The sequence below is a fragment of the Pipistrellus kuhlii genome, unplaced genomic scaffold, assembly GCF_014108245.1.
Source record: "Pipistrellus kuhlii isolate mPipKuh1 unplaced genomic scaffold, mPipKuh1.p scaffold_m20_p_34, whole genome shotgun sequence".
NCBI classification, from domain to species: domain Eukaryota; kingdom Metazoa; phylum Chordata; class Mammalia; order Chiroptera; family Vespertilionidae; genus Pipistrellus; species Pipistrellus kuhlii.
In genome coordinates this window covers 1,052,501-1,075,919 of record NW_023425534.1, presented here as the reverse complement: position 1 = coordinate 1,075,919, position 23,419 = coordinate 1,052,501, and the positions used below count along the sequence as shown (strand labels likewise).

General features: G+C 68.6%; 1 protein-coding gene across 1 annotated transcript in view; it reads right to left on the bottom strand.

The window, feature by feature from the left end:
- Positions 1 to 23,419, bottom strand: part of PRDM16 (PR/SET domain 16) — a 226,297-nt gene that overhangs the window by 24,487 nt on the left and 178,391 nt on the right. Inside the window, exons 5-7 of the mRNA XM_036460884.2 lie at positions 15,050 to 15,184; positions 8,191 to 8,290; positions 434 to 641 (exon numbers count right to left, since the gene is read on the bottom strand). Coding sequence (XP_036316777.1) covers positions 434 to 641; positions 8,191 to 8,290; positions 15,050 to 15,184 — 443 coding nt within the window. The remainder of the gene's footprint in view (positions 1 to 433; positions 642 to 8,190; positions 8,291 to 15,049; positions 15,185 to 23,419) is intronic.

Here is a 23,419-nt window from a genome sequence, read left to right as displayed (position 1 = left end):
CATATCAATGTCAGCTCAATGCCAGCTCAATGTCAGCTCAATGTCAGCTCAATGACAGCTCAATGCCAACTTATTGTCAGCTCAATGTCATATCAATGTCAGATCATGACAGCTCAATGTCATATAATTGCCAGCTCAATGTCAGCTCATTGTCAGCTCATTATCAGCTTAATGTCAGCTCATTGTCAGCTTAATGTCTTATCAATGTCAGCTCAATGCCAGATCAATGACAGATCAATGTCAGCTCATTGTCAGCTCAATGTCAGAGGAGTGGGACCCTGGGGGGACACTGGAGGGACCCTCATATTGCCCTGTCCCAGCAGCCCTGGGTCCGTCAGGGCTCCCTCTGTGCTCTGAGGACCAGCTGACCTGCTGTCCTGACTGGCCCCGGGAAGGGGAGGGGGAGGGGAGGGAGGACGGGGCGGGGCCGCACCTGTACTTGTTGGGGAACATCCGCTCGCAGTCCTTGCATTCGTGGGCCTGCCCGTCGCCCCCGCCCAGGCCCTTGGCCTTGAGCTCGCCGCCCAGCCCGGCGTAGAGGGCGGCGCCCGCCGAGCCGCACGAGTACTTCTTGTGCCGCCGCAGGTCCAGCTTCGACGGGAACAGCTCGTCGCACACGTCACAGCGGAAGGTGGGGTCCTCTGCGGAGACAGGGTCAGGTGAGGGGTGACAGCCGGCCCGGCCTGCGGGGCCGAGGGGAGACAGGGTCAGGTGAGGGGTGACAGCCGGCCCGGCCTGCGGGGCCGAGGGGAGACAGGGTCAGGGTGGGGTGAACAGCAGGGCCTGCCTGCGGGGCCGAGGGGAGACAGGGTCAGGTGAGGGGTGACAGCCGGCCCGGCCTGCGGGGCCGAGGGGAGACAGGGTCAGGGTGGGGTGACAGCCAGCCCGGCCTGCGGGGCCGAGGGGAGACAGGGTCAGGTGAGGGGTGACAGCTGGCCTGGCCTGCGGGGCCGAGGGGAGACAGGGTCAGGGTGGGGTGACAGCCGGCCCAGCCTGCGGGGCCGAGGGGAGACAGGGTCAGGGTGGGGTGACAGCCGGCCCGGCCTGCGGGGCCGAGGGGAGACAGGGTCAGGGTGGGGTGACAGCCGGCCCAGCCTGCGGGGCCGAGGGGAGACAGGGTCAGGGTGGGTGACAGCCAGCCCGGCCTGCGGGGCCGAGGGAGACAGGGTCAGGGTGAGGGGTGACAGCCGGCCCGGCCTGCGGGACCGAGGGGAGACAGGGTCAGGGTGGGGTGAACAGCAGGGCCTGCCTGCAGGGCTGAGGGGAGACAGGGTCAGGGTGGGGTGACAGCCGGCCCGGCCTGCGGGGCTGAGGGGAGACAGGGTCAGGGTGGGGTGAACAGCAGGGCCTGCCTGCAGGGCTGAGGGGAGATAGGGTCAGGGTGGGGTGACAGCCGGCCCGGCCTGCGGGGCCGAGGGGAGACAGGGTCAGGGGAGGGGTGACAGCCGGCCCGGCCTGCGGGGCCGAGGGGAGACAGGGTCAGGGTGGGGTGACAGCCGGCCCGGCCTGCGGGGCCGAGGGGCCGGAGCCCACCCGCACTCTGTTCCCGCTCCTGCCTCTCCTCGGCCCGGGCGTGGCTGGGGACGGGCGTGGCCGTGAGGAGACGGGGACGGGGAGACCACGGGGACGGGGAGACCCGGGACTGTCCACAGCAGAGGACACACCGGGAGGCCTGGCCCGCCTTGCGGGGCCTCGGGGCGGGAGGGCCGGGCCTGGGAGGAAGCCGGCCAGGGCTTTGTTTACGCACCGGGAGGAAAGAGGACAGCGCGCTAATGCGAGCCATGAATTACTGCCACAAGGTCAAACCAATTAAAGGGGCGTCGTTATGCAGTTTACGAGGCGGCATCCTGGCCCGCTTGCCAAGCCAAACAACTGCGGGCGCTGTCAGTTTCCTGGGGGGATGACCCCCGGCCCACCCCTCCCCCCAGTGGCTGCTCCACTGCAGCTCGTCCTGGAGCGCTGTCCATCCCGCCCAGGAGGACCCGTGTCCACCCAGGCCTGAGAACACCAGCCCCGGAGCCCTTGGCCACATGTGTGTGCTGGTGAGCAATGTGAGTGCACGTGTGTTCCTTGTGCAGGGCGTGCAGCTGTGTAGCTCTCAGTGTGCACATGCTGTGTGTGCATGGTGTGTAGGTGTGTGTATGCTGTGTGCAGGGTGTGTGGCTGTGTGGGTGTGTGTATGCTGTGTGTGCTGAGTGTGTGCATGCTGTGTGCAGGGCATGTGACTGTGTGGGTGTGTGCATGCTGTGTGTACTTGGACGTGCAGCTGTGTAGCTGTGTAGCTGTCAGTGTGTGCATGCTGTGTGTCCAGGGTGTGTGGGTGTGTGCATGTGGTGTGCAGGGCATGTGGCTGTGTGCATGCTGTGTGCAGGGTGTGTGGGTGTGTGCATGCTCTGTGAACTTGGACGTGCAGCTGTGTAGCTATCAGTGTGTGCATGCTGTGTATCCAGGGTGTGTGGGTGTGTGTATGCTGTGTGCAGGCATATGCTGTGTGGGTGTGCGTATGCTGTGTGTCCAGGGTGTGTGGGTGTGTGCATGCTGTAGGCTGTGTGAGAACAGTTGTACATGAGTGTGAATGTTCATGCATGTCAACATCCAGGTCTGTGCATCTTTGTGTGAATGTGCCAACATTTTTGTGCATCCTCACTCATGCTTGTGTTGTGTGCAATTGTATTCATGTGCTTGTGTGCACCGGTGTGAGTGTGCCCCTGTGGTTTGTATGTAGCTACATGTGTGAGATTTATGTGCCTGCATATTTTCACGCTGTGAACACATGTGGAAGCATGTCTGGACATGCGTGCATTTGTGCATTGCTTCTGCACACACACGTGTGCATTATGTTGTGCGAGCATGTTAAGCACACACATTTGTGTGCAAGTGTGTTATGTGGCGAGCGTGCGTGTTAATGTAAATTCATGCATGTTTGTGTGAACTTGCAATTGTGTGCCTCTGTGTGTCTGTGTATGCGTGCACACATATTTACGTGCGAATGTGTATTCATGCCTTTGTGTGTGTGTGCGCGCACACACATGCAGGGCCTGGCATGGAGCAGAGGCTGATAACCTGGCTGAGTGTGGCCCCAGGGCCGGCCTTCCGGGCGCAGGGGGCAGGCAGCAGGGAGACGGGGTTCCACTGCTCTCTGGTGTCGGGGGCCACCAGGCCACTCCAGGCGAGGAGGGTGGGCAGCCTGCAGTCGGGGCGCAGGGGTGGGTGGCCTGGGGAGGGGAGGCCACCTCCTCGGGCCCAGGCGCGTCCCTCAGGTTGGGTGCCGGCTGGTGGACATCTCCACGGGCGGGCGCCCAGGGCCCCCCTGCTGATGCCCAGGGCCCCCCCTGGTGATGCCCAGGGCCGCCCCTGCTGATGCCCAGGGAGCCCCTGCAGGATCAGCTTGAAGGCGCCGGACAAGCCCGGGAGCCGAACGACACCCTGGGACACGCAAGCACGCCCTGCCGTTGTGACTTCCGCCCCGTCCTGGCACTGAGGCCGGCCCTGGGGCAGGGACGGGCCTGCTGAGCGCAGCCCGGGGGACACGGGGACTGGGGTGCATGTGCGGGGGAGGCCAGGCAGCCGGGAGGGGGTCACGTTAGAGCAGCCGGCCCTGGGGGCCGTGGCCGTGGCTGTGGCCGTGGGCGCAGGGCCTGGCCTCTGGGGCTTGGGAAGCTCTGGCCCAGCACCTCTGGACACAGGGCCTGGCCCGGGCCCCGGACACGGGGGGCGGCAGAGCAGGCTGGACGGAGGCCAGCAGGCCGGCGTCCACACCCGCCAGGGACCCGGATGGGCAGGCGTTGGCACGCGCAGCGGCCAGCAGGATGGTGATGGTCTCGCCCGTGGCAGGGCAGCCGCTGGGCGGAGGGACAGGCTGTGGGGCCGTGGCCGGTGGAGAGTGAAGCCTAGGAGAGGTTATACAGCAGAGCCCACCCGGCCCGGCCCGGTCCGGGGCTCAGGGGCTGAGCGTGGACTAGGAACCAGGAGGCCAGGGTTCAATCCCGGTCAGGGCACAGGCCTGGGTTTTAGGCTCGATCCCCGGGTGGGGCGTGCAGGAGGCAGCCGATCAATGATTCTCTCTCATCACTGATGTTTCCATCTCTCTCCCTTCCTCTCTGAAATAAATAAAAAAATATTTTAAAAAATGTATTTCAAACAGAATTCCGCGCACCAGCTCCTTCCAGGACAAAGGTCGGCCGTGAGGACAGCCCAAGTGGCACCTCCACACCGAGGGGGGGGGCTCCCCGTGCAGCACGCCCCCAAGGACAGCACGGCCCCCGAGAATCTGTGCCCCAGATCAGACGCTCCCACCCCCTGGGGCCTGTACCTCTGCCTGCTTCCCAAGGGGTAAACTGAGGCCGAGAGACCAAATAAACGTGCCAAGGGGCCCTGCAAAGCGGCAGGGCCCTGTGACCGCGCAGCCTTCGCCACGTTTCCTGCCCGGGAAGCGGGCGGCAGGGTCCCCACTTCCCACGGAGCCTGTGGCAGGCGAGGCACCTCCCTGGCCTGAGGTCTGTGCATTCCCGTCCTTCTGAGCAGAGCCGGATGCTCAGACCCCACAGAACTGCTCTGCGGGCTCCCCGGGGCTTCCTGGGCTGGGCGAGGGCCGCGCAGGCCCTCCCCTGGCGTCAGGACTGAGTCAGAGATGCCGGCCTGAGCCGGCTCCCGGGCCCGGCTACGAACAATCAGGGAGCTTGCAATCTGAAACAAAGGAGCGACGCCAGCCCCTCCCCTCCCCTCCCTAATGCGGACCAACTGCCTTCCCCACGTTTGATCTGGAGTTTGGACAGAACATGGAAACTCAGGCCGATCCTCAGTCTGAGGCACTTGAGAGCGTCTGGAGGCGATGGGCCCCCGTGGCCATCAGCGTCACCCTCCTTCGCCACCTCCCGTTCAGCCACGGATCGCCCCGGCAGGAGGACAGAGCTGGGAACCCGAGTCCACCTGGGGTGCGGACAGGTGTCCCCCCCATCGCCCGCCCACAGGTAAGGCCAGTGCCGAGGGCACGCCCGGCTGTGCTGCGGGCAGGGAGGCACAGCCCATGGGGTTTCCCTCCCCCAGCACAAGCCGTGCTATTGTGCGGAAATGCTGCACTGAGAGCTACATTGTATCCACGTTGCGTTACATTGTATCCGATGGTGTTGCAGTGCGTTGCTATGTTGCATTGCGTTAAGCCGTGCTGTGTTACATTGTATCCCATCGCCTGGCAGCGTGTGGGTCTCATGCTGCACACACCGCACACGGCCCCGCTCGCCCTTCCGCGGGCCGGGGGAAGGGTTAACAATGCGGGCTTCCCTCAGAAGAGAGGCACGCTGGAGGGGAAGTGGTTTCGGTATTTTCTCCCAGGAGCCAGTTCTCCTGAAAGAGAAACCTCTCCCGCTCCGTTCAGAGGGCGGAAACAAAACAAACGGCTCCGGGACCAGGCCCGAGAGGCTCCCTCCGCTCCGGCTCCGGGGAGGAGGCCGGACTCCCGTTCCTCGGAGCCGCGGCCTGGGTGCGGGCGTCCAGCCCGGACGGCAGCCGCGCTCGGGCCCCGGCCTGTTCCTCCATGTGATCTGAGCAGCGTCCGCAGCCCCCGGCCCCAACAGGAGCACACGACATTGCACTCAACCTGCAGTCCGGCCCCTGCGGGTGTGCTCAGTGGCTGGAGCATCGTCCTGGGCACCCAAGGGTCACGGGTTCGATTCCCAATCAGGGCACAACCCAGGTTGTGGGCTCATTCATGGTCAGGACATGTACTGGAGGCAACTGATGGGTGTTTCTCGTTCGCATGGATGTTTCTCTCTCTCTCTCTCTCTCTCTCTCCCACCATCCCTTCCTCTCTCTCTCAAATCAATTTTTAAAAGAACTGCAGTCTCTTCTCCTCAATTGGGTGGGGGCTCTGAGGGCTGGGGGGCTCTGAGGGCCGGGCTGGGGAAGAGACTCCGTCTTCCACCCAAACCGGTGGCGTGTCGGCCTGTGCCCGGCTCGTCTGCCTGGAGTCCCGCCGGCAGCTGCGCGGCGGAGCGGTGCCGAGCGGCTCGGAGCTGAGCCGGGGACCAGCTGTGCGGGGCCTGCGTGCTCACTCCCGCCGAGGCCTGGCCGGAGCCCCCCAGGTCCCGCCGCCTCGGGCCGCGTGCAGCTGGGCCGGAGGAGAGATCTTTCCGATTGTCCCCGCTTCGTGAGGATCGCGACTGCGTTTGCTTTTCTGTGTGACTCAGAGTCTGGGGGGTGGGGGGAGGCGAAGGAGTGATGGTGACGGGGCAGGGGCTGCGGGGAGTGGGCGCGGGCCGGCCTGGGCTCACCCGGGAACCAGCCCGGTGCTGCGATCGGGCGGGCGGAGGCGGCGGCGTCACCGGCTCGGAGGAGGGCATTTCGCCGCGCGCGTGACCCCGCCGGCCACCGCGGCTCTCGGGCTTCCTGGGTCCCCGTGTCCGGCTCAGGCTCCGGTCTTTCCAACAGTGGTTTTAAGGAAAGCGAGACCCTGCCGCCGCCGGGTCCCGGCCCTTTATTTCCTTTTCTCCTAATGAAAACCACCCGCGCGGAGAGACGGGGGATCCGGCTCCCGAAGCCTCCCCCGTGGCCGCCGGCCACCGCTGCTGGGAGAGCGCTCCCACCGCGGGCACCGGGCAAAGAGGGCACCGGGCGGAGAGGGCGCCGGGCGGAGAGGGCGCCGGGCAAAGAGGGCACCGGGCGGAGAGGGCGCCGGGCGGAGAGGGCACCGGGCGGAGAGGGCACCGGGCGGAGAGGGCACCGGGCGGAGCGGGCACCAGGCGGAGCAGGCACCGGGAAGAGCAGGGAGCCGGGCAGAGCGGGCACCGGGCGGAGAGGGCGCCGGGCGGAGAGGGCGCCGGGCGGAGCAGGGAGCCGGCCCCAGGCTGCTGGAATCCCCAGGCCCAGCTCCCGCCGGCCGGACCCGCCGGGGGGAGGAGGGACAGAAGGACCAGTGCGGCCGGGAGGCTGCTTTCTGTCCCCCGCGGGGTCCCCGGCAGAGAGAAGCCTCAGCCCGGCCGGCGGGGCTCAGGGCTGGGCCTCCGCCGGGTTCGATGCCCGGTCAGGGCACAGGCCGGGCTGTGGGCTCCATCCTGTGTGGGGCGTGCAGGGGGCGGCTGATCCGGGATTCCCTCTCCTCATGGATGTTTCTATCCCCCTCTCCCCGCCTCTCCCTCCCTGACATCCATAAAACAAATCCATTAAATAAATTAAAAGAAACAAAGAAAAGCCACATCCGCTCAGAGGGGCGCTCAGGGTCAGAGGGCAGCCCCGGGCGGACCTCGCTCCCGCCCCTGTCCTCCTGACCCAGGGCTCGGCGTCCCGGGGCCGGCTCCCTGCTGATGGCGGCCGGCGGGGAGCGGCTCTCCTCGGAGCCCGGCCGGCGGGCGGGGCCTTCCCAGCTCCCCTGAGGCCGGCCGGTGTGTGCACGAGGGGGATGCGTGCCCGCTGGACAGACCCTGAGAGCCGGTCAGGGGGCGGGGACGCAGGCCGCCGCTGCCGCCCTCCTGGCGCGGACAGAGGCAGCTGGGTCTGCACCCCAGGCCCCCCGAGCCCTGCACCTCCCTCTCCCCGAGCGCACGGCCCAGGCCGCCCCTCAGCCGCAGTCTCCTCCGGCCGCAGCTGCACCGAGGCCGGCAGTGTCAAAGCCGAGCCGCACGGCCCACCCTGGAGAGACGGAAATGTCCCCGGAGGCACCGTGCTCTGAGGACCAGAGTCTAAGCCAGGAACTGTGCGTGTGCACGTGTGTGTACCTGCGTGTGTACATGTGCGTGTGCGTGTGTATGTGTGTGCACATGCACCTGTGTGAGTGTGTACGTCTGTGTGTGTGACTGCGTGTGTGAGAGTGTATATGTGTGTGTGTGAGTGCATGTGTGAGAGCGTGTATGTCTCTGTGTGTGTGTGTGTGTGTGTGTGTGTGTGTGTAAAAGCGCCGAGGAAAGAACACGGTTGAAAACATCCCAGACTCACCCTGTGGAGGTGCCATGCGACACCCGGCGCCCACCTCACCGAGGCCTGCCTGGACCTCGGGGGGGGGGGGCTCCCCGATCCCCAGGAGGAGCAGCCGAGGGCTGCGGCGGGGAAGCTGAAACGGAGGCTGGTGCTGCGGGCCCGGGGCGCAGTGGGGGCGCATGGGGGCGGCGGGCGGCCGGGATGCGGGCCCAGTGGGCGCAGTGGGGCGGTGGGCGGCCGGGGTGCGGGCCCAGCGGGCGCAGTGGCCGGTGCGGGGCTTACCCTCCAGGCCGGGCGCGGGCCCCAGCGAGTAGGCGGCCTCCTTCACGTGCAGCAGCAGCTCCTCCCCTGGCGCGATGTCCTTGATGACCTTGTAGAAGACCTAGGGGAGAGAGAGCGGGTGAGCGGCCGCCCCGGGCGGTGGCCACGCTGGGAAAGTTCTAGCAACTTGAAGGGCAGCACGGGGGCACCGGGGACGAGTCCAGGGAACAGCGACCCTGAAGCTGAGGCCAGGGACCCGCACCTTCCATCCGGAAGCATCCGCGGCCGGGTCGCCTCCCAGGGGCAGCCCACCGCCCGCGTGGGGTTTGGGCCTCGGCCTCCAGGAGCCACAGCATGGCCTCGGGACAGACTGGGAGGCGGAGAAGGACCCAGGGCCACCCTCTGCCCAGGGACCAGGCTGGAGGCTACTCCTTGGGCCCCCGAGGCCGGCACCGGGGCCGGGGACAGCATCCAGTCGGCTTCCCTGCAGCTGCTGAACCCGGGTCCGGAGTCCCAGGGGCTGAGCTGGCCCCGGGCTGCCCCTCCCCCCCCCCCCTCCCCCCCTCCTCCCCATCCTCCCCCCTGGGACGTCTGACGGCTGAGCTTCCGGTGGCTCGGACCCTGGAGGACTCTTGCCCACCAAGGGCCATCCCAGCCCCACCACCACCGCAAGGAGCTCGCAGGAGGGGGAGCCTCTGGCCACACTGTGTCCCCGTCCCGTCCCCCCGGGTGCTGCTCCCGGGCAGCGGGCTGCACCCACAATGCACCCTGCTGGCACAGCCCCTGGGGGGCCCGCCCGCTCAGGCGCTGGCTGGGAGTCGTGCCCGGGGGGCCGGGAGGGCGACGGCCAGACTTTAAAGCGAAGACGAGCCGGCCGCATGGGCGGTTGCAGTTAAACACCGGGATTCACATTCGGTTTTGTATTGTTTTATCCAAAAGGGTTTACATCGTCCGCTCTGAGCCGTTGTGCTTCCCGCCGGGCGCTGCGAGCTCGGCCGGCCCTTTTCATGCCCCCCCCCCCGCCCCCCAGGCCTCCGGGGTCAGAGAGTGCATGGCCAGGGCAGGTGTAGGCCGCCCCGGCCACCGGCCCAGCCTGAGCCCCTCCCTGCAGGCTGGCCCTGCAGCCAGGCCGGAGGTTCCGCAGGTCCCCATCAGGGGGCGGTGTGGCCCCGCCCGCAGGCACCCCCTTTCCCCTCCCCCCGCCCCTCGAGGGCCCGGTGCTCCCGGCTGCGCTCTGACCTGGCGTGTGTCCTCCTGTGGCCGGGCTGCTGGGCTCCTGCTGCAGCGGGGCCGGCAGAGCCGACGGGCTGGGCGCGGTGCTCCCTCCTCGCCTCCCTCCTCCGCCCCCCGGAGGGCCATTGGCCTCCCAGGACCCTCCCCCGACACGCACCCCTCTCGGGGGGCCGCCGTGTCCCCGGGCCCACGCCGCGGCTTCTAGGGCTGCAGGACTTCCTCCTCCGACGCCTCGGAGGGCCGCGGGACCTCCTGGGACCTCCTCCCTCACCCCCACCTAAGTTCCCCGGGTCCCCCCCGGGTCCCCCCTCCTCCCTCACCCCCACCTAACTCCCCCTGCCAGCTCCGAGGCCGCTGGGCCCCCTGGGACCCTCTGCGCCCACAGCCCCGGTCTCAGGGCCTCGGGCTCCCTCCTCCGAGGCCCCCCAGGAGACCAGCCCCCCAAGCTGCGGAGGGGGGAGGGTCCAGGCGCTGGGCCCCGGGCCGTCTGAGCACCCGCGGTCCCCCCCTCCCTGGTGGGGGCGCAGGCTCGGAACTGGGCGGCGGGAGCCGAGGCGGCTGGACTTTGAGCCTCAGCCGGAATTAATGGCTATTAGTGCTAATCGCAGCGCGGCGGGCGGGGCAGGGGGGTGGGGGGCACCGTCCGAGCCGCCTCCACCGGGAAGGAGGGGCGGGAGGTGAAGAGGGTCTGAGAACTGCTCCGAACTCGGGGTCCCGCTTCCCCAGGGCGCAGCGGGCACACAGAGCCTGCACGGAAGCCGGGGTTCTTACCGGCTCCCCCGGCGGCACCCCCAGCGGCGGAGGCCTTATCAGCCGGAGGGCAAAGGCCTGGTTCCTGGTCTGTGGGGGCTGCCGCTTCCCCGGACAAAGGCCCGGAGGCCGCTCAGGGGCCGGGGCTCCCTGTTCCAGCGGCCTGTCCCGGTGGCAGCCCCTGAGCCCCCGAGGACCGCTCATCGCCCCAGCCTGTCACCCAGGGCGCCAGGCCGCCGCGCCGGGCGGAGCCGGGAGTCTGCCGGAGGAGCCCTCTCCCCGCGGAGCCGCAGAGGAACGCGTGTTGGGTTCGGGGACCGCGTGCCGGTACCTTCGCCGTTCCGCCCGCAGCCTGGCGGCCGGGCTGGCACCGCCTGGCGGGCGCCCTTCTCCGGTGTCAGAGCCCGGCTGTGCCCACAGCTGGCTCTCCGGCGCCAATCGCTGTCCCTCTAGGCGGCTCTCCCACGCGTGCCAGGCAGGCGGCTCGCACGCCGTCCTCGCCGCAGGGTCCCGGCTCTCTTGTGAGCAGACGGAACCGGGCAGCCAGGCCGGGCGCCGGGGCCCCCTCTCGGTGCGGCCCTGCCCGTGTGCCTCCCGGCACCCCGGTGGTGGCCCCGGGCGGAGGGCACACCGCGGCCTCACCAAGAGGAGCTGCCGGGAGGCTGGGCGCGGCCGTGAGCATCTCTGTCCCCGAGTCGGCGGCATCCTCCCAGCCAAGACGTTCCCCGCGATCCGGCTGCCCCGTGGGCGCTCGCCCCTCCGGCCTCTGAAGGGTTTGTTGGTTTTACTTCTTTGCTTGTTTTTAATAGCCAATGAATTCACCAGGATAAAGACTGTCTTCTCGCCCTGACCGGCTGGGCTCCGTGGATAGAGCGTCGGCCTGCGGAACGGAGGGTTCCGGGTTTGACTCTGGTCAGGGGCATGGGCCTTGGTTGCGGGCACATCCCCACTGGGGGGTGTGCAGGAGGCAGCTGGTGGATGTTTCTCTCTCATCGACATTTCTGACTCTCTGTCCCTCTCCCTTCCTCTCCGTAAAAATCAACAACAACAAAAAGTATATGTTTTTAAAAAAGACTGTCTTCTCACACGAAGAGAGCGAACAGTATCTGCTTACACGCCCGCCCCGCAGTTTTGTTTGTGGTAACCTTAGCTTCGCACACTTCGGGGACGCGGCCCGGCAGGGAGAGGCCGCAGCGGCCGCCCCTCCCGGAGCAGCTGTTCTCAGACGCACAGCGCGCCGGCCGGCCCTCTGGGAGGGCGGAATCCACAGGCGCCGTCTCTTCCAACAGCCACGCTCTCCCTCCCGGAGGCTGAGGTCCGCGGGCGTGAGCTCCCCGAGGCCTGGGTGAGGTGCTGAGGGCTGTCGGGGTCCCCCCCCCCCTCCCCCGCCCCAGGGAACCGCTGAGAGCAGCTCCCGGGCGACCGGCCGCCTGGTCCTTCCAGCCAACGGGGCCTGAGCTCTGCCTTTTTTCTCCTTTTCCTTTTCCTTTCTGTCTCCGGGACACTGAGGAGGCGGTGGTGTCCGCGCTGCCCCAGGGCCCCAGGGACTTTGGGAGTGCCGCTGCGCGTCTTCACGGCCCGCTGTCCCCAAGCAGCCGCCTCGCGCTGGGACGCGTGGACACGGAGCCCTGAGGGCTGAGGGCTGAGCAGGGGCGGCGTCGGGCGGGGTCGGCGTGGGGAGGGGGTGGCGTGGGGCGGGCGTGCTCTCCGCCCACGTCGGGCCCCCAGCCCGCTGCTCGGTTCTCAGGCCCAGCAGGGGACAGCGGTTCCGGGTTCGGCCAGCCACAGGCTCCGGGCGGGCAGACAGCGCTTCCTCGGGGAGAAGGCTCGCTGCTGGGACTCGGGGCCTTTCCTGTGTGAGGGGAGGCCTCGGCGCCTCCGTCTTCCCCTGGTGCTGCCGGAGTCCTCGCCTGCCCCGTGCTCCCCGGAGACTGTCCCGGCCGCCCCGGGCGTGTGGGCCTGCGGCTGGTTCTCCCTGAATCCTGGTCCCGGGGCAGCTGGTCCCGGTCCTCCAGTGTCAGCAGAGACAGCGGCGTGGACGGCGGGCGGCTGGGGGCTTTCTCCGCCGATGGAGACACGCCGGCCGGCGTCCTCAGCCTTCGGGGAGCTGGTCAGGAAGCTTGAACCGAACCCTGCCTCCCGCCTCCCCACGGGGAGCCGTTCTCGCTGCCGTCCCACCGGGCACCTCACTCCCGGCTTCCACCAGGCAGAGGCCGGCCAGGCCCGGGGAGGGGGCGCCGGGGGCAGGGCCTGCGGTGGGAACCCCAGGCCCACAGACGGCGCGTCCACGCTGGGCGGCAGAGCGAAAGCGAAAGAGAAGCCGGGCGGCGGGCACAGCGGGTTCGCATTAGGCCGGCGGGCCCTGCGGGCGGCTATCGGCGGCCCATCTCCCAGGCGCGGCCTCTGTCTGACGGGGAGCCGCCGTCTGCTTCCACTTTGGGGAGCCCCCTCCCCGCTCCCCCCGGGGTCCCTTGTTCCGGAACACGCCGCTGACGTGGGTGTTCTGCCCTCAGCCAGTCCTGGGGGGTCCCCTTCCAGGGCCCTGCGCCCCAACATGTGTGTGACCCTGGCACCACGCCAGCACATCCTCAGCGCCGTGGCCTACGGCCACCCACCAGCACCGGGCCGTGGGCGCTGCCGGGTCCCGAGTGCTGAGGACGTGAGCCGCAGAGCCGCTCGCCGCCCGGAGCCCGTGGGGACCCCGTGGGCGGAGGGAACCGGGCGCACGGGGACCCCAGGAAGCTGTGGGCCGAGGCGGTGCCCCTCCTCTGCCGGGGTCCCCACGGCCCCCAGGCCCCGAGCTCCCGCACCGGGACAGGCGGGTCCCAGGCCGTGTCAGGGAGAACCGGCCGAGGGACCAGGCACTGCGGGGGGGGGGGGGGCACTCCACGGTGCAGCTTGGGCCGGGCGCTGCTGCGTTGGGGTGGGGGGGAGGGGGGGAGGGGGGGTGGGGGGGGAGGGGGGGGAGGGGGCAGCACTTTTGAGGAGGGACCGGGGATGACGGTGGGCCAACTGCAGGGCTCCCGGGGAGGGGGCAGGCGGGAGGGGAGCCCTCGGTCCCGGGTCGGACGAAAGGCCTGCAGGGCAGTCAGTCCCCGTCAGCCGCCCCGGCCGCCACGGAGCAGGAGCCACGCTGGGACCGCTCCCAGGGGAACGGGTGCTGGGCGGAGAGGACCGGACGCCGTGGCGTTAGCCCAGTGCCCGCTACCCTGCTCCCCCACCCCGGCCCGGCGTGCCTGCCGCTGCTTCCCCACCGGGAACCTGGCAGCTCCGTCCTCTCCTCCTCACAGCACAGCCCGGGCGAGCGGCCACGGCCATGGCCACCCCCCCAGAAAAGGCGAGAGCCCGCTCCCTGCCTGTGTGCCTCATTCTACCCCCCCTCCCCCATCTCCGCCTCCCCCTCCCCCATCCCCCTCCCCGTCTCCCCTCCCCATCGCGCCCCCCCTCCCCCATCTCCGCCTCCCCCTCCCCCATCCCCCTCCCCGTCCCCTTCCCTGTCTCCCCCTCCCCCTCCCCCATCTCCCCTCCCCCGTCTCCCTTCCCCCATCCCCGCCTCCCCCCCCATCTCCCTCATCTCCCCCTCCCCTATCTCCCTACACCCTGCCCCCATCTCATTCCCCTCCCCTCACCTATCTTCCTCTCTCCCCATCTCCCCCTCCAACCCTCCCCCACCTTCCCCTCCCCCACCTCTGCCTCCCCCATCCCCGCCTCCTCCCCCCCTCCCCCATCTCCAAAGAGAGGGTCTTTCGCCCGGCGGGCCGGCGGGGCTCAGTGGCTGAGCGTTGACCTAGGAACCAGGAGGTCAGGGTTCGATTCCCGGTCAGGGCACAGGCCAGGCTGTGGGCTCAGACCCCAGTGTGGGGTGCGCAGGAGGCAGCCGGTCCATGGTTCCCTCTCCTCATCCTTCTCCCTTCCTCTTTGAAACCAATAAAAAAAAATATTTAAAACAAGAAAGTTGTTTTTTTTTTCAAGTCCTGATCTCAGTTTTATGAGGATTCGTTGCTTTATATGTGGATTTTTTTTTTTTTGCGATCGGTATAAGGTCTTTTCTGAACGTCAGGTTCTCACTAAGCACCACGCGTGTCCCAGGCTCCGAGGCGGAGGCCCTGAGGGGAGGGAGTCGCCCAGCAGCCCGGGAGGCGGGACCCCTGTGGCGCCCTTGGCCTTTACCCCCCAAACCCTCTCCGGCACCGGGGGCGGCAGCCGGCCCACGCCGGCACAGGCCACACGGAGGCGCCGGCTGTGCGGTCTCCGCAGACCGCTTGGAAGCGAAGGGATCCCCTTTGCAGACGCCGTGGGCAAACGCGGAGGCGCGGAGGGAGGCTGGGCCTCCGGCTCCAGGACCGGTGTTCGGGGAGGACGGACACGCGGCCCAGGGCCCGCTCCTCCCACACCGAGGGCACAGCCACCGCAGCCGCTCCCGCACGGCCCCACCGAAACGCCGCCGCACCTCCCCTCCCGGTCCCCAGGGCGGCCCGGCCACACCGCGCCAGGCAGGCCCGCTCTCCGGCGGCGGTCCGCTCCCCGCCTCCCCCAGCCCCCGCGGGGCACCCGCCGGGAGCGAGGCCGCGGCATCCTGCCCGCTCGCTGCTCTGCTTCCCGCACCGGCCCCTTCGGCTCCCGGGCCTGCAGCCTCGGAGGCTCTGCCCGGAGGCCCGGGAGCCCCAGGAGCGTCCCCGCGCTCCCCGAAACTGCTCCCCGAAACCCGCCGGGTAAACAGCCACCCACACGCGGGACGGGGCCTGGAAGAGGTCCCTGGGCCCTTTACCTCGGCCCCCAGGCTGCTCGCCTCAGAGCCAAGGCCCCCGTGGGGTCAGAGGTCAGGACCCTTCCCCTCGGTAACCCAGTCTGCCGCCGCGGTGCAGGCCTGCAGAGCGGGGCCCGCAGGAGTCCCTACCTGCTCGTTGGCCTGGCACAGGGTGAGGTTCTGGTCGGCGCAGGAGCAGGCCACGCGGATGAACTTGAGCCAGCTGCCCGTGCCCGCGGGCCCGGCGTCCACGCAGAACTTGTCGCCGCCCAGGTCTTCGGAGAGCTGGGGGAGGAGAGACGGGGCGGTCAGAGGCCGGGCCCAGCGCGGCGGGCGCTCAGCACCGGCATCAGTGAGCCCCCGGCCCAGGCCGCCCGCCCGGAGCCCCAGCCAGGGAGGGCGCCCCTCGCTCACCGAGCGGCTCAGTGGCTCGGCGTGGAAACTGCTGCCGCCTGTGACGCCCCCGGCAGAGCGCCCACGTGTGAACCCGGTGCCTCCGGCAGAGCCCGCCCGCCGCCCGCCCGCCGCCCTCGAGGTCAAGGTGTCGGCTGTGTGGCCGCACGCAGGCCGATGAGCACGTCCCCACACGTGTGCACATCACCCTGAGAGCCAGAAACACGGAACGTCCTTCCGGAACGTGGCAGGTTTCCTCTGACACTGTGGCCGGCCCCACGCAGCCTCACGCCCGCAGCCACGGCTCCCCCGGCCACGGCTCCTCCTGGCACGGCCACGGCTCCCCCGGCCACGGCTTCTCCGGCCACAGCCATGGCTCCTCCCACCACAGCTCCCCCGGCCACAGCTCCCCGGGCCACGGCTCCTCCAGCCACGACTCCCTGACCAGCTCAGCAGGCAGGGACCTGACTGTCCAGCCCAGGGAGGGCCTCCTCGCCTTGGCGGACCCTGTGGGGAGCCGCAGGTTGGGTTCCCCGGCCCCACCTGCTCCGTCCAGGGCCTCCAGGGTCCAGCTGGAGCCGTGGACGGGGCAGCCGCCGGGCAGGGCTTGGGGAGCTGAGGCCGCCTCACGCTGAGGTCCCGGTGAGCAGGGGTCTGGCTGAGCAGGTGACGGGAGCAGACGGGCCCCGGAAGCGGGTGGGGCGGGGGCAGGCAGAGGCGGCGGCTCTGGGTCCCGTGGCCTCTGCGCCCCGGGGTCTCCCGCACGTTATGGGGGGAAAGCTGCCCCGGGAGGGGCTGCTGAGGCCGGGAGGACAGCCTGGCAGAGCACGGGGCTTCGTAAACGCTCCTGGGCCCCGAGTGTGCCCAGGGCCCCCCGAAGTGATGCGGGGGCAGCTGCTTTGCCGTGGAGACCCAGGCCCTGCTCTAGCCTGTCTGTGCGCCCACATCACGACCCCTGGGAGCCCGTGGCAGCCCTCGTCCGAAAGACAAGGGTTCGAGGACAGGCAGGGCCAGCTCTGCTGACACCTCCGCGGGCCGAGCTGGGAGGGGCTGAGCCAGGGCCTCCGCTCTGAGAATTCTCCACTTTGGGATCTTTAACCAAACGGCCCAATTCTGAGAGAGGAGAGAAGCCAGAAGGACCGGCCAGGGTGGAGCCATGAGACGGTGGGCGGGCACAGGCAGGCACAGGTGGGCACAAATGGGCATAGTGAGGGTGGGAGCAGGTGGGCACAGGGAGGGTGGGAACAGGTGGCTGCAGGTGGGCACAGGGAGGTGGACAGTGTGACAGGGGGCTCCGATCTCCATCCCAGCTTCCAGTCCTCACCATTGCAGCCCAGTCCCTGAAAGACTGAGGGGGAGGGGGCGTGGCCGCCGTGCCAGGTGAGGCTGTGGGCAGCTGGGCGGGGGGCAGGCCCGTGGGAAGGGCCCTCTTCTCACCTCCCACCCCCACTGCAGGAAGCCCGTCGAAAAGACCCCCACAGCCTGTGGTTAGCAGCACCTCACGGGGCGAGGCGGCCCCTCCCCGCCTTCCTGTTACAGGAAGACAGGGGCTGCGGGGGCTGGGGTTCCCTGAGCCCCCGCCCCCCGCAGTGTGTGCCCATGGGCCTGCAGGCACAGGCGTCTGTCTCCCTCTGTGCGTGCCCCATCCCTCTCTCCGTGTCTGTCTCTGTCACCCGCCCCCAGCCCCCCATCCCATCCTGGGTCAGAGCCGTCCTTCCGCTCTGGGGTCCGCTGGCTCCGGGGTCCCCTCACCCTGACCCCTGACCCCGGCACCCGGCGCCTGGAGCCTGGAGACAGCTCTGGAGTAGAGCCAGGCACTCACCGGCCAGCGGAGGGATGCACTGCTGGCCCACCTGCCGAGAGGCCCCTCTGCATCCAACTCGCACGTGTGTCCACGTGTGTGTACGTGTGTGCCCGTGTGCCGTGTGTACACGCGTGCGGCTGTGAGGGTGCGTGGGCGGCCGTGGGGGCACTCGGCGCTTTGGGAAAGGACTGATTGCTGCCTGAGGGACGGGCCCCGGAGCTGGCGGCCGGCCAGCCTCCACCAACCGCCTTCCCGCCTTCCGGGCCGCCCTCCGCCCCCTGCGTCCCCGAGGCTGGGCCCGCGCCCTCCCGGGCCAGCTCCAGCCGGGCCGTGTGCTCTGGGGTCCCGGAGCCACCGACCCCGGTCCTTCAAGGGCCCAGAGCCGGCCGGGTGGGGCTGCAGGCGCCCGGCAGGGGACGCCGAGGCCCCAGGTCCGCACCCGGGGCTGCTCCCGGCGAATGCCGCCTGGCCCCGAAACCGCCTCGCCCTCGGGGCGCGGGCGCTGAGGCCCGAGGAAAGTGCCGACTGCAAACCCTTCAGACAAAGCCAGGCCAACGCCCTCTGCCCCCCAGGATCGGACAGCGGGGGCCGTGCAGCCTCCTACGGATCACCGGCCGGCGCCCCCAAACCCTGACACCGGATCCCAGCCCTGGGCTCTGCCGCCCCCTCTGCCTCCTGCCCCCACCGGCCCCTCCTGCTCCCTCGCCCTCCCTCTTGCTCCCGGCCCAGGGGCCACCCTGCCCGCAGCGCCTGTGAACTCGGCAGAAACCCGGAGGGGGGCAGCGGCACAGCGGAGCTTCGAGCTGATGGGATCACTGGAGCCCGCCCGGGACCCCTGGAGTGGGACCCCCCATGATGTCATCGGCGCACCAGACAAGAAGAGGGGCTACAGAAACCTGGGGCTCGGCGCTGCCCCTCACGCCTGCTGGGCTGAGTGAGGTGTTGGGGGGCTGGGCTTCCCCCCAAGCACAGGTCCCGTCACCAGGCGAGCCTGCAGTTTGTCTCGTGGCCACGCGCTGCCCGGAGCCGTGGGAGGGACGGGCACTGTGGCTCAGCCGGCTCTCGGGGGGCGGGCGGCGAGTGGATGGACACGGACCAGGCCGGGCGGCCGGAGGGAGCGGCGATGGCGGCCGGAGTGGACGCTCAGGGCCCTGCGGGCGAGGAGCCACGAACGGTGAGTGTCATGGGCACAGTCAGGGGCGGTGGGCAGCCAGCGTCCAGGGCGCGGAGGGGGCAGGCTGTGTGTTCCACGCGTGCCTGAAATGTCAATCTCAGTCTGGCCACGCGGGGTGGGTGGGTCCTGCCACCGGCTCTCCTCCGGAACCCGAAAGCCTCCTTGCTATTGAGGGCCGTGTGGGGGCCGTGGCCAAGGGACAGGCTGCTGGCCCTGGCAGAGCCCACGCCCACGCCCACACCGGCCCAGCCCTGAGGGCCTGCAGGGTCCCAGCTGGTGGCCTCAGGTGCCTGAGGCCCCCCGCCCCCCACCTTCCCCGGGGTACAGTGCGGAGTCCTGGCCGGTCCAGAATGTTCCGTGGGGCCCGAGAGGGACAGACCAACCGCAGGGAGCCGGCGAGGGTGCTCCTGAGCTTCCTCTCCGCCCCCCCAGGTGCCCCTCGGAACGTGCCCGTGCCCCCAGAGAAGGCGGTCGCCGGGGGCCTCCCCACGCACCCTCAGAGGACGCGGTGCCGGCTGGATGACAGGCCAAAGAGGCTTCCGGCTGGACTTGAACCCGACGGGGAAATCCCTCCCGCAGGCCCAGGGCCCCTTCCCGGACCCCCCTCCCCCTGGAGAGCTGGTGCCGAGGGCAGCTACTTGCCAGGGTGTGTCCCGCAGGGGCCTGGCCTCAGGCGACCCAGGTAATGCTCTGACCCCCTCCCCCCAGGCGCCTGGCTGGCTGTGGGTGCCCACGTGCACACGCAGTCTCTCGGGGCTCAGCACAGTTCAGCCTCATGGTGGGGGGACGGAGGGAACGCAGGGGGACAGCCCTCTGGTCCTGCCGCTGTGGCTGGACTGGAGGCCGGGAGAGCAGGCATGAAAAGCCACCGACGTGCCACCCCCTGGGACAGCTCGGGCAGGTGAAGGCCGGGGGCAGAGAAGCCCCCCAGAGCCTAGCCTGGCTGCGAACCGCCCCCAGCTGGCAGCTTCCACCCCGGTCCCCCAGGCCCGGCCCGGCTCCCGGACTGACGTGGTGGGGATCGGCCAGGCGCACGCTCAGCCCCTCGCCGCGGGAGGTGGGCGGGAGCAGGAGCTCCGAGCCCGGAGGCCACAGCCACCGCAGCCCCAGCTGTGACGTTCTGAGCGAGACCCTCGGTGCTGCCGTTCGTGAAAAAACGGAAAAAAGCCAAAAGCAAAGCCACAGGCTGTGGGGCCGCTCTGCCCACAGGAAGCGACCCCGAGCTGAGGGAGGCCCCCGTGGCGTCACACGGCCACAGCGGGTGACAACCGCGGGGCTGTGAGCGGCACCCACCGCAGGTGTGAGCTGTGCTCGGCGCCGAGCTGCTGCAAACCGGGGAGGGCTCCCGCCTGGCCGCCGGCCGCGGCCTGGGCACCTGTCCGCACGCTCTGTGCCGGACAGAGCCCCGGCGTGGACCCAGAATGCCAGGCGGCAATGCCCCCGGGGCCCAGGCCTCCTCCCCCAGCTCTGCCCCCTGGGCTGGGACCACCTGCCGTCCAGCCGGTGACCCCGCGTCCCGTCACCGTGGACAACACTGCGGCCGGCGCCCGGGAGTGACTCCTCCCACACGCACGTCTCAGAGGACAGGGAGCTCGGAGTCCCCTCTCCCTCCCTCCCTCTCCAGGCGTCCCCGTCGCCACCCTACAGACCGCTGGCCCAGCCGCTGGTCACCACGGAGCTGGGCCACCGGGCCCCTGGCAGCCACGTTTGCAGGCGAGGACACGGGCAGAGGGGTTAGCGCACCGGCCGACGTGGCACAGCGAGAAAGGGGCAGGCCGGCTGGGCACTGGGCACGGCACGCTGTCTCTCTCACCCTGTGGGGACCAGCACCAAGCACCCTGGTTGGTCCCGCCCTCTCCCCTGTGCCTCTCCTCGACTACAGCCTCCCCGGAGCCTCGGAAGGACAGCCGTTCAGTCAGGGGGATGGACGGACGGGTGGATTGGCGGATGGATGGATGGACAGACGGATGGATGGAGGGATGATAAATGGATAATGGGTGGGTGGATGGATGGGTGGGTAGATGGGTAGACAGATGGAAAGACAAACGAATGGCCCGGCTGCGTGGCTCAGTGCCTGAGCATCGACCTATGGACTGGAGGTCACAGTTCGATTCCTGGTCAGGGCCCAGGCCCAGGTTGTAGGCTCCATCCCCAGTGGGGGACGTACAGGAGGCCTCTGTCACCATTGATGTTTCTATCTCTCTCTCCCTCTCTGAAATCAATAAAGTATACTTTAAAAAAAGACAAATGAATGGATAAATGATAGATGGATGATAGAGAGATGGGTAGATGGATAGATGCACAGATGAATGGAGGGGCAGATGGATGGATGGATAAATGGATGGGTAAATGAATGGACGGATGGATATATTGTAGATGAATGGGTGAATGGATGGGTAGATGGATGGATGGATGATGGATGGATAGATGAGTAAATAGATGGATGATGGATGGGTGAATGGAGGGATGAATGAATGATGAATGGATGGATGGGTGAATGGATGGATGTGTGAATGGATAGATGGATAGATGGATAGATGGCTGGGTGAATGGATGGATGAATGGATGGATGAAAGGGTGAATGGATGGATGGATGGATGGATGGATGGATGGATGGGTAAATGGATAGATGGGCAGATGGATGGATGGATGGATGATGGATGGATGGATGGATGGATGGATAGGTAGATGGATGGATGGATGGATAAGTGGATTGTTAAACTGAATGATGGATGAGACACAAAGTCCCCCAACCTCCCCAGACCCCTTTGGCTTCCTCCACTTCCCAAGGTGAGATGTAAGGGAACATCCTGCCAGGAGCTGTAAAGGTGGAAGAACACCGGGGGACACCTCTCCCAGGAAGCCTGCCCTGATCTCACCCACCAGAGGGGCTCTCAGCCCCTGCCCCATCACAGGGCGGTCACAGCGGCTTCTGCGGCTGCTCCCCAGAGCCAGGCAGGTGGCGGTGCCCCTCAGTGTTTGGGGACAGTGGGCGAGGGGCTTCCGGACCACGGAGCTGGCCTCTGCCCAGTGAACCTCTCTCCTCTTCCCCCGTGTCACCCCGGACCCTCTGCTCGCTTCTCCGGGGGCCTGCCCGAGGACGCAGCCCCGCCTCCTCGTACGCCTGCTTCTCTGGATTCGGGGCTGCGATTCCCTGCGCCCTCCTCGCTGCCCTCTGCCGGCGACTGGGTGTTCCCGGTCCGCGGGGCGGGCCCCATATCCTGGCAGAGGCCGCGCTGGCCGTCCATCTCCGCGCCCGGGGGCCGGCGCACAGTAGGTGGTCGGGGGAGTCTGGCGCGCAGCGGGACGGGTCCGGCGCGGTTATATTTAGCGCCTTCCCCCGCTGACTCAGTCTCTCCGAGCCCAGCCCCTCTCCTCCAGGGCACACGTCGGCCCGTGACTCACGCCCCCTATCAGCCTCGTGCTCTGAGATCAGCGCCCACAAATAGCTCCCGAATCCGCAGGCCGGTCTCCGCAAAGGCCTGGCCCGCCCCCGTGGGCACGCGCGGCTGGCAGACAAACATGGTCATTGGCAGGGGCCCCGGGCACAGCCTGCCCGGAGGCGCCCCCCGCAGGCCGGGCCCCCGCACAGCCCCGCAGCCCGGCCGGGCCCCACCAGCGCTTCGTGGAGACGGGCTGCTTTCCCCCCAGGATCTGCCGCCCGGATTCACCGAGGGTGTTTTCCTATTGATTATTGTTTTTAAATACATGTTCCTCGATTTCAGAGGGGAAGGGAGAGGGAGAGAGAGAGAGAGAAACGCCCATGATGAGAGAGAATCATGGATCGGCTGCCTCCTGCACACCCCTTACGGGGATGGAGCCCGCAGCAACCCGGGTATGTGCTCCTGACCGGAATCGAACCCAGGACCCGTCGGTCCACAGGCCGGCACTCTACCCACTGAGCCACACCGGCCGGGCGGTTTCTGTTCCCTGGTGTTTTTGGCAGGGGGGCCCAGAGCTCGGTGGTCCTCTGGCTGCGTGGGGAGAGGCCCGGGGTCCTGTACCTGTAACCCCAGGGGCCCATCTCTGTCCCCCAACCCTCCCAGTCACTGGACGTCAGGCGTGGGGTGACTGAGACAAGGGGATGCGACGCGGACTCTGACCCCCTGGCTCCCTCTGGGCCCTCAGCTCTCCCGCGCGGCCCGGCCCGGCTCGGGGACGGACCTCGGGGCCACGTCGGGCCGCCCGGGCTGTGCCCAGCCCGCCGCCTTCCTGGGAACCCGCGGCCGGCTGGCTTCCCAGGCGGCGCCGGGAGCCGGGGTTGGGATGATTCATGGGCCGAGGGGGGCAGGCCGGCCGGATGACAAATGGGCCAATTAGATGGGCAGGTCCCCCGGCCCCGGGTTCCAGGGCCCGGCCGTCCGAGGAATATTCCACAGGAATTAAAGCGTCTCTCCCGCCGCCCCACGGTGCTACCTGGATCCCTTAAGTCCACACGCCCGTCCAAACACCGCCTCCCTCTCAGGAAAGGGGCCGAGGTGGGTATGAAATCCAACGACGGCGTCCGCGGCCCCGGCCCCGCCGCCTCGCTGGCGGCTCCCAGCGCGGGCCCCGGGGGACGCGGGGGGGCCTCGGCCTCGGGGCCGGACCACCCTTCGTGGATTCTGTAGATACTTTTTAACCCTCACTGAGGATATTTTCCCGCTGATTTTCAGGGCGAGAGGGAGGGAGAGGGAGAGGGAGAGACAGAGAGAAACATCGACGTGAGAGAAACACGTCGATCGCTTGCCTCCCGCATGAGCCCGGACCCGGGCCTGGGCCGAGGAGGAGCCTGCCATCCAGGGCCGGGCCCGTGACAGGCATTGAACCCGGGACCCTTTGTCCACAGGCTGGAGCTCTAACCACTGAGCCGCACTGTGCTTCCTGTGGATCAATGGTCTGTCCGTGGCCTCCCCAGGCCCTTGGGCAGCGGCCTGGGAACATCACTGCCAGGGCTCCTGCGAGGCCGTGGGGGAAAGGCCGGGATCCGCACCGAGCTCAGACCCACCGCGGTCTGGGGAGCGGCGCACGCGCAGACGGCGATGGCAGTTCAATGGGGGGGAGGCCGCTCCGGGAACATGGGTCCTCCGGGTGGGGGGCGGCTCCAGGAACACGTGTCCTGGGGGGGCGGCTCCAGGAACACGTGTCCTGGGGGGGGGCGGCTCCAGGA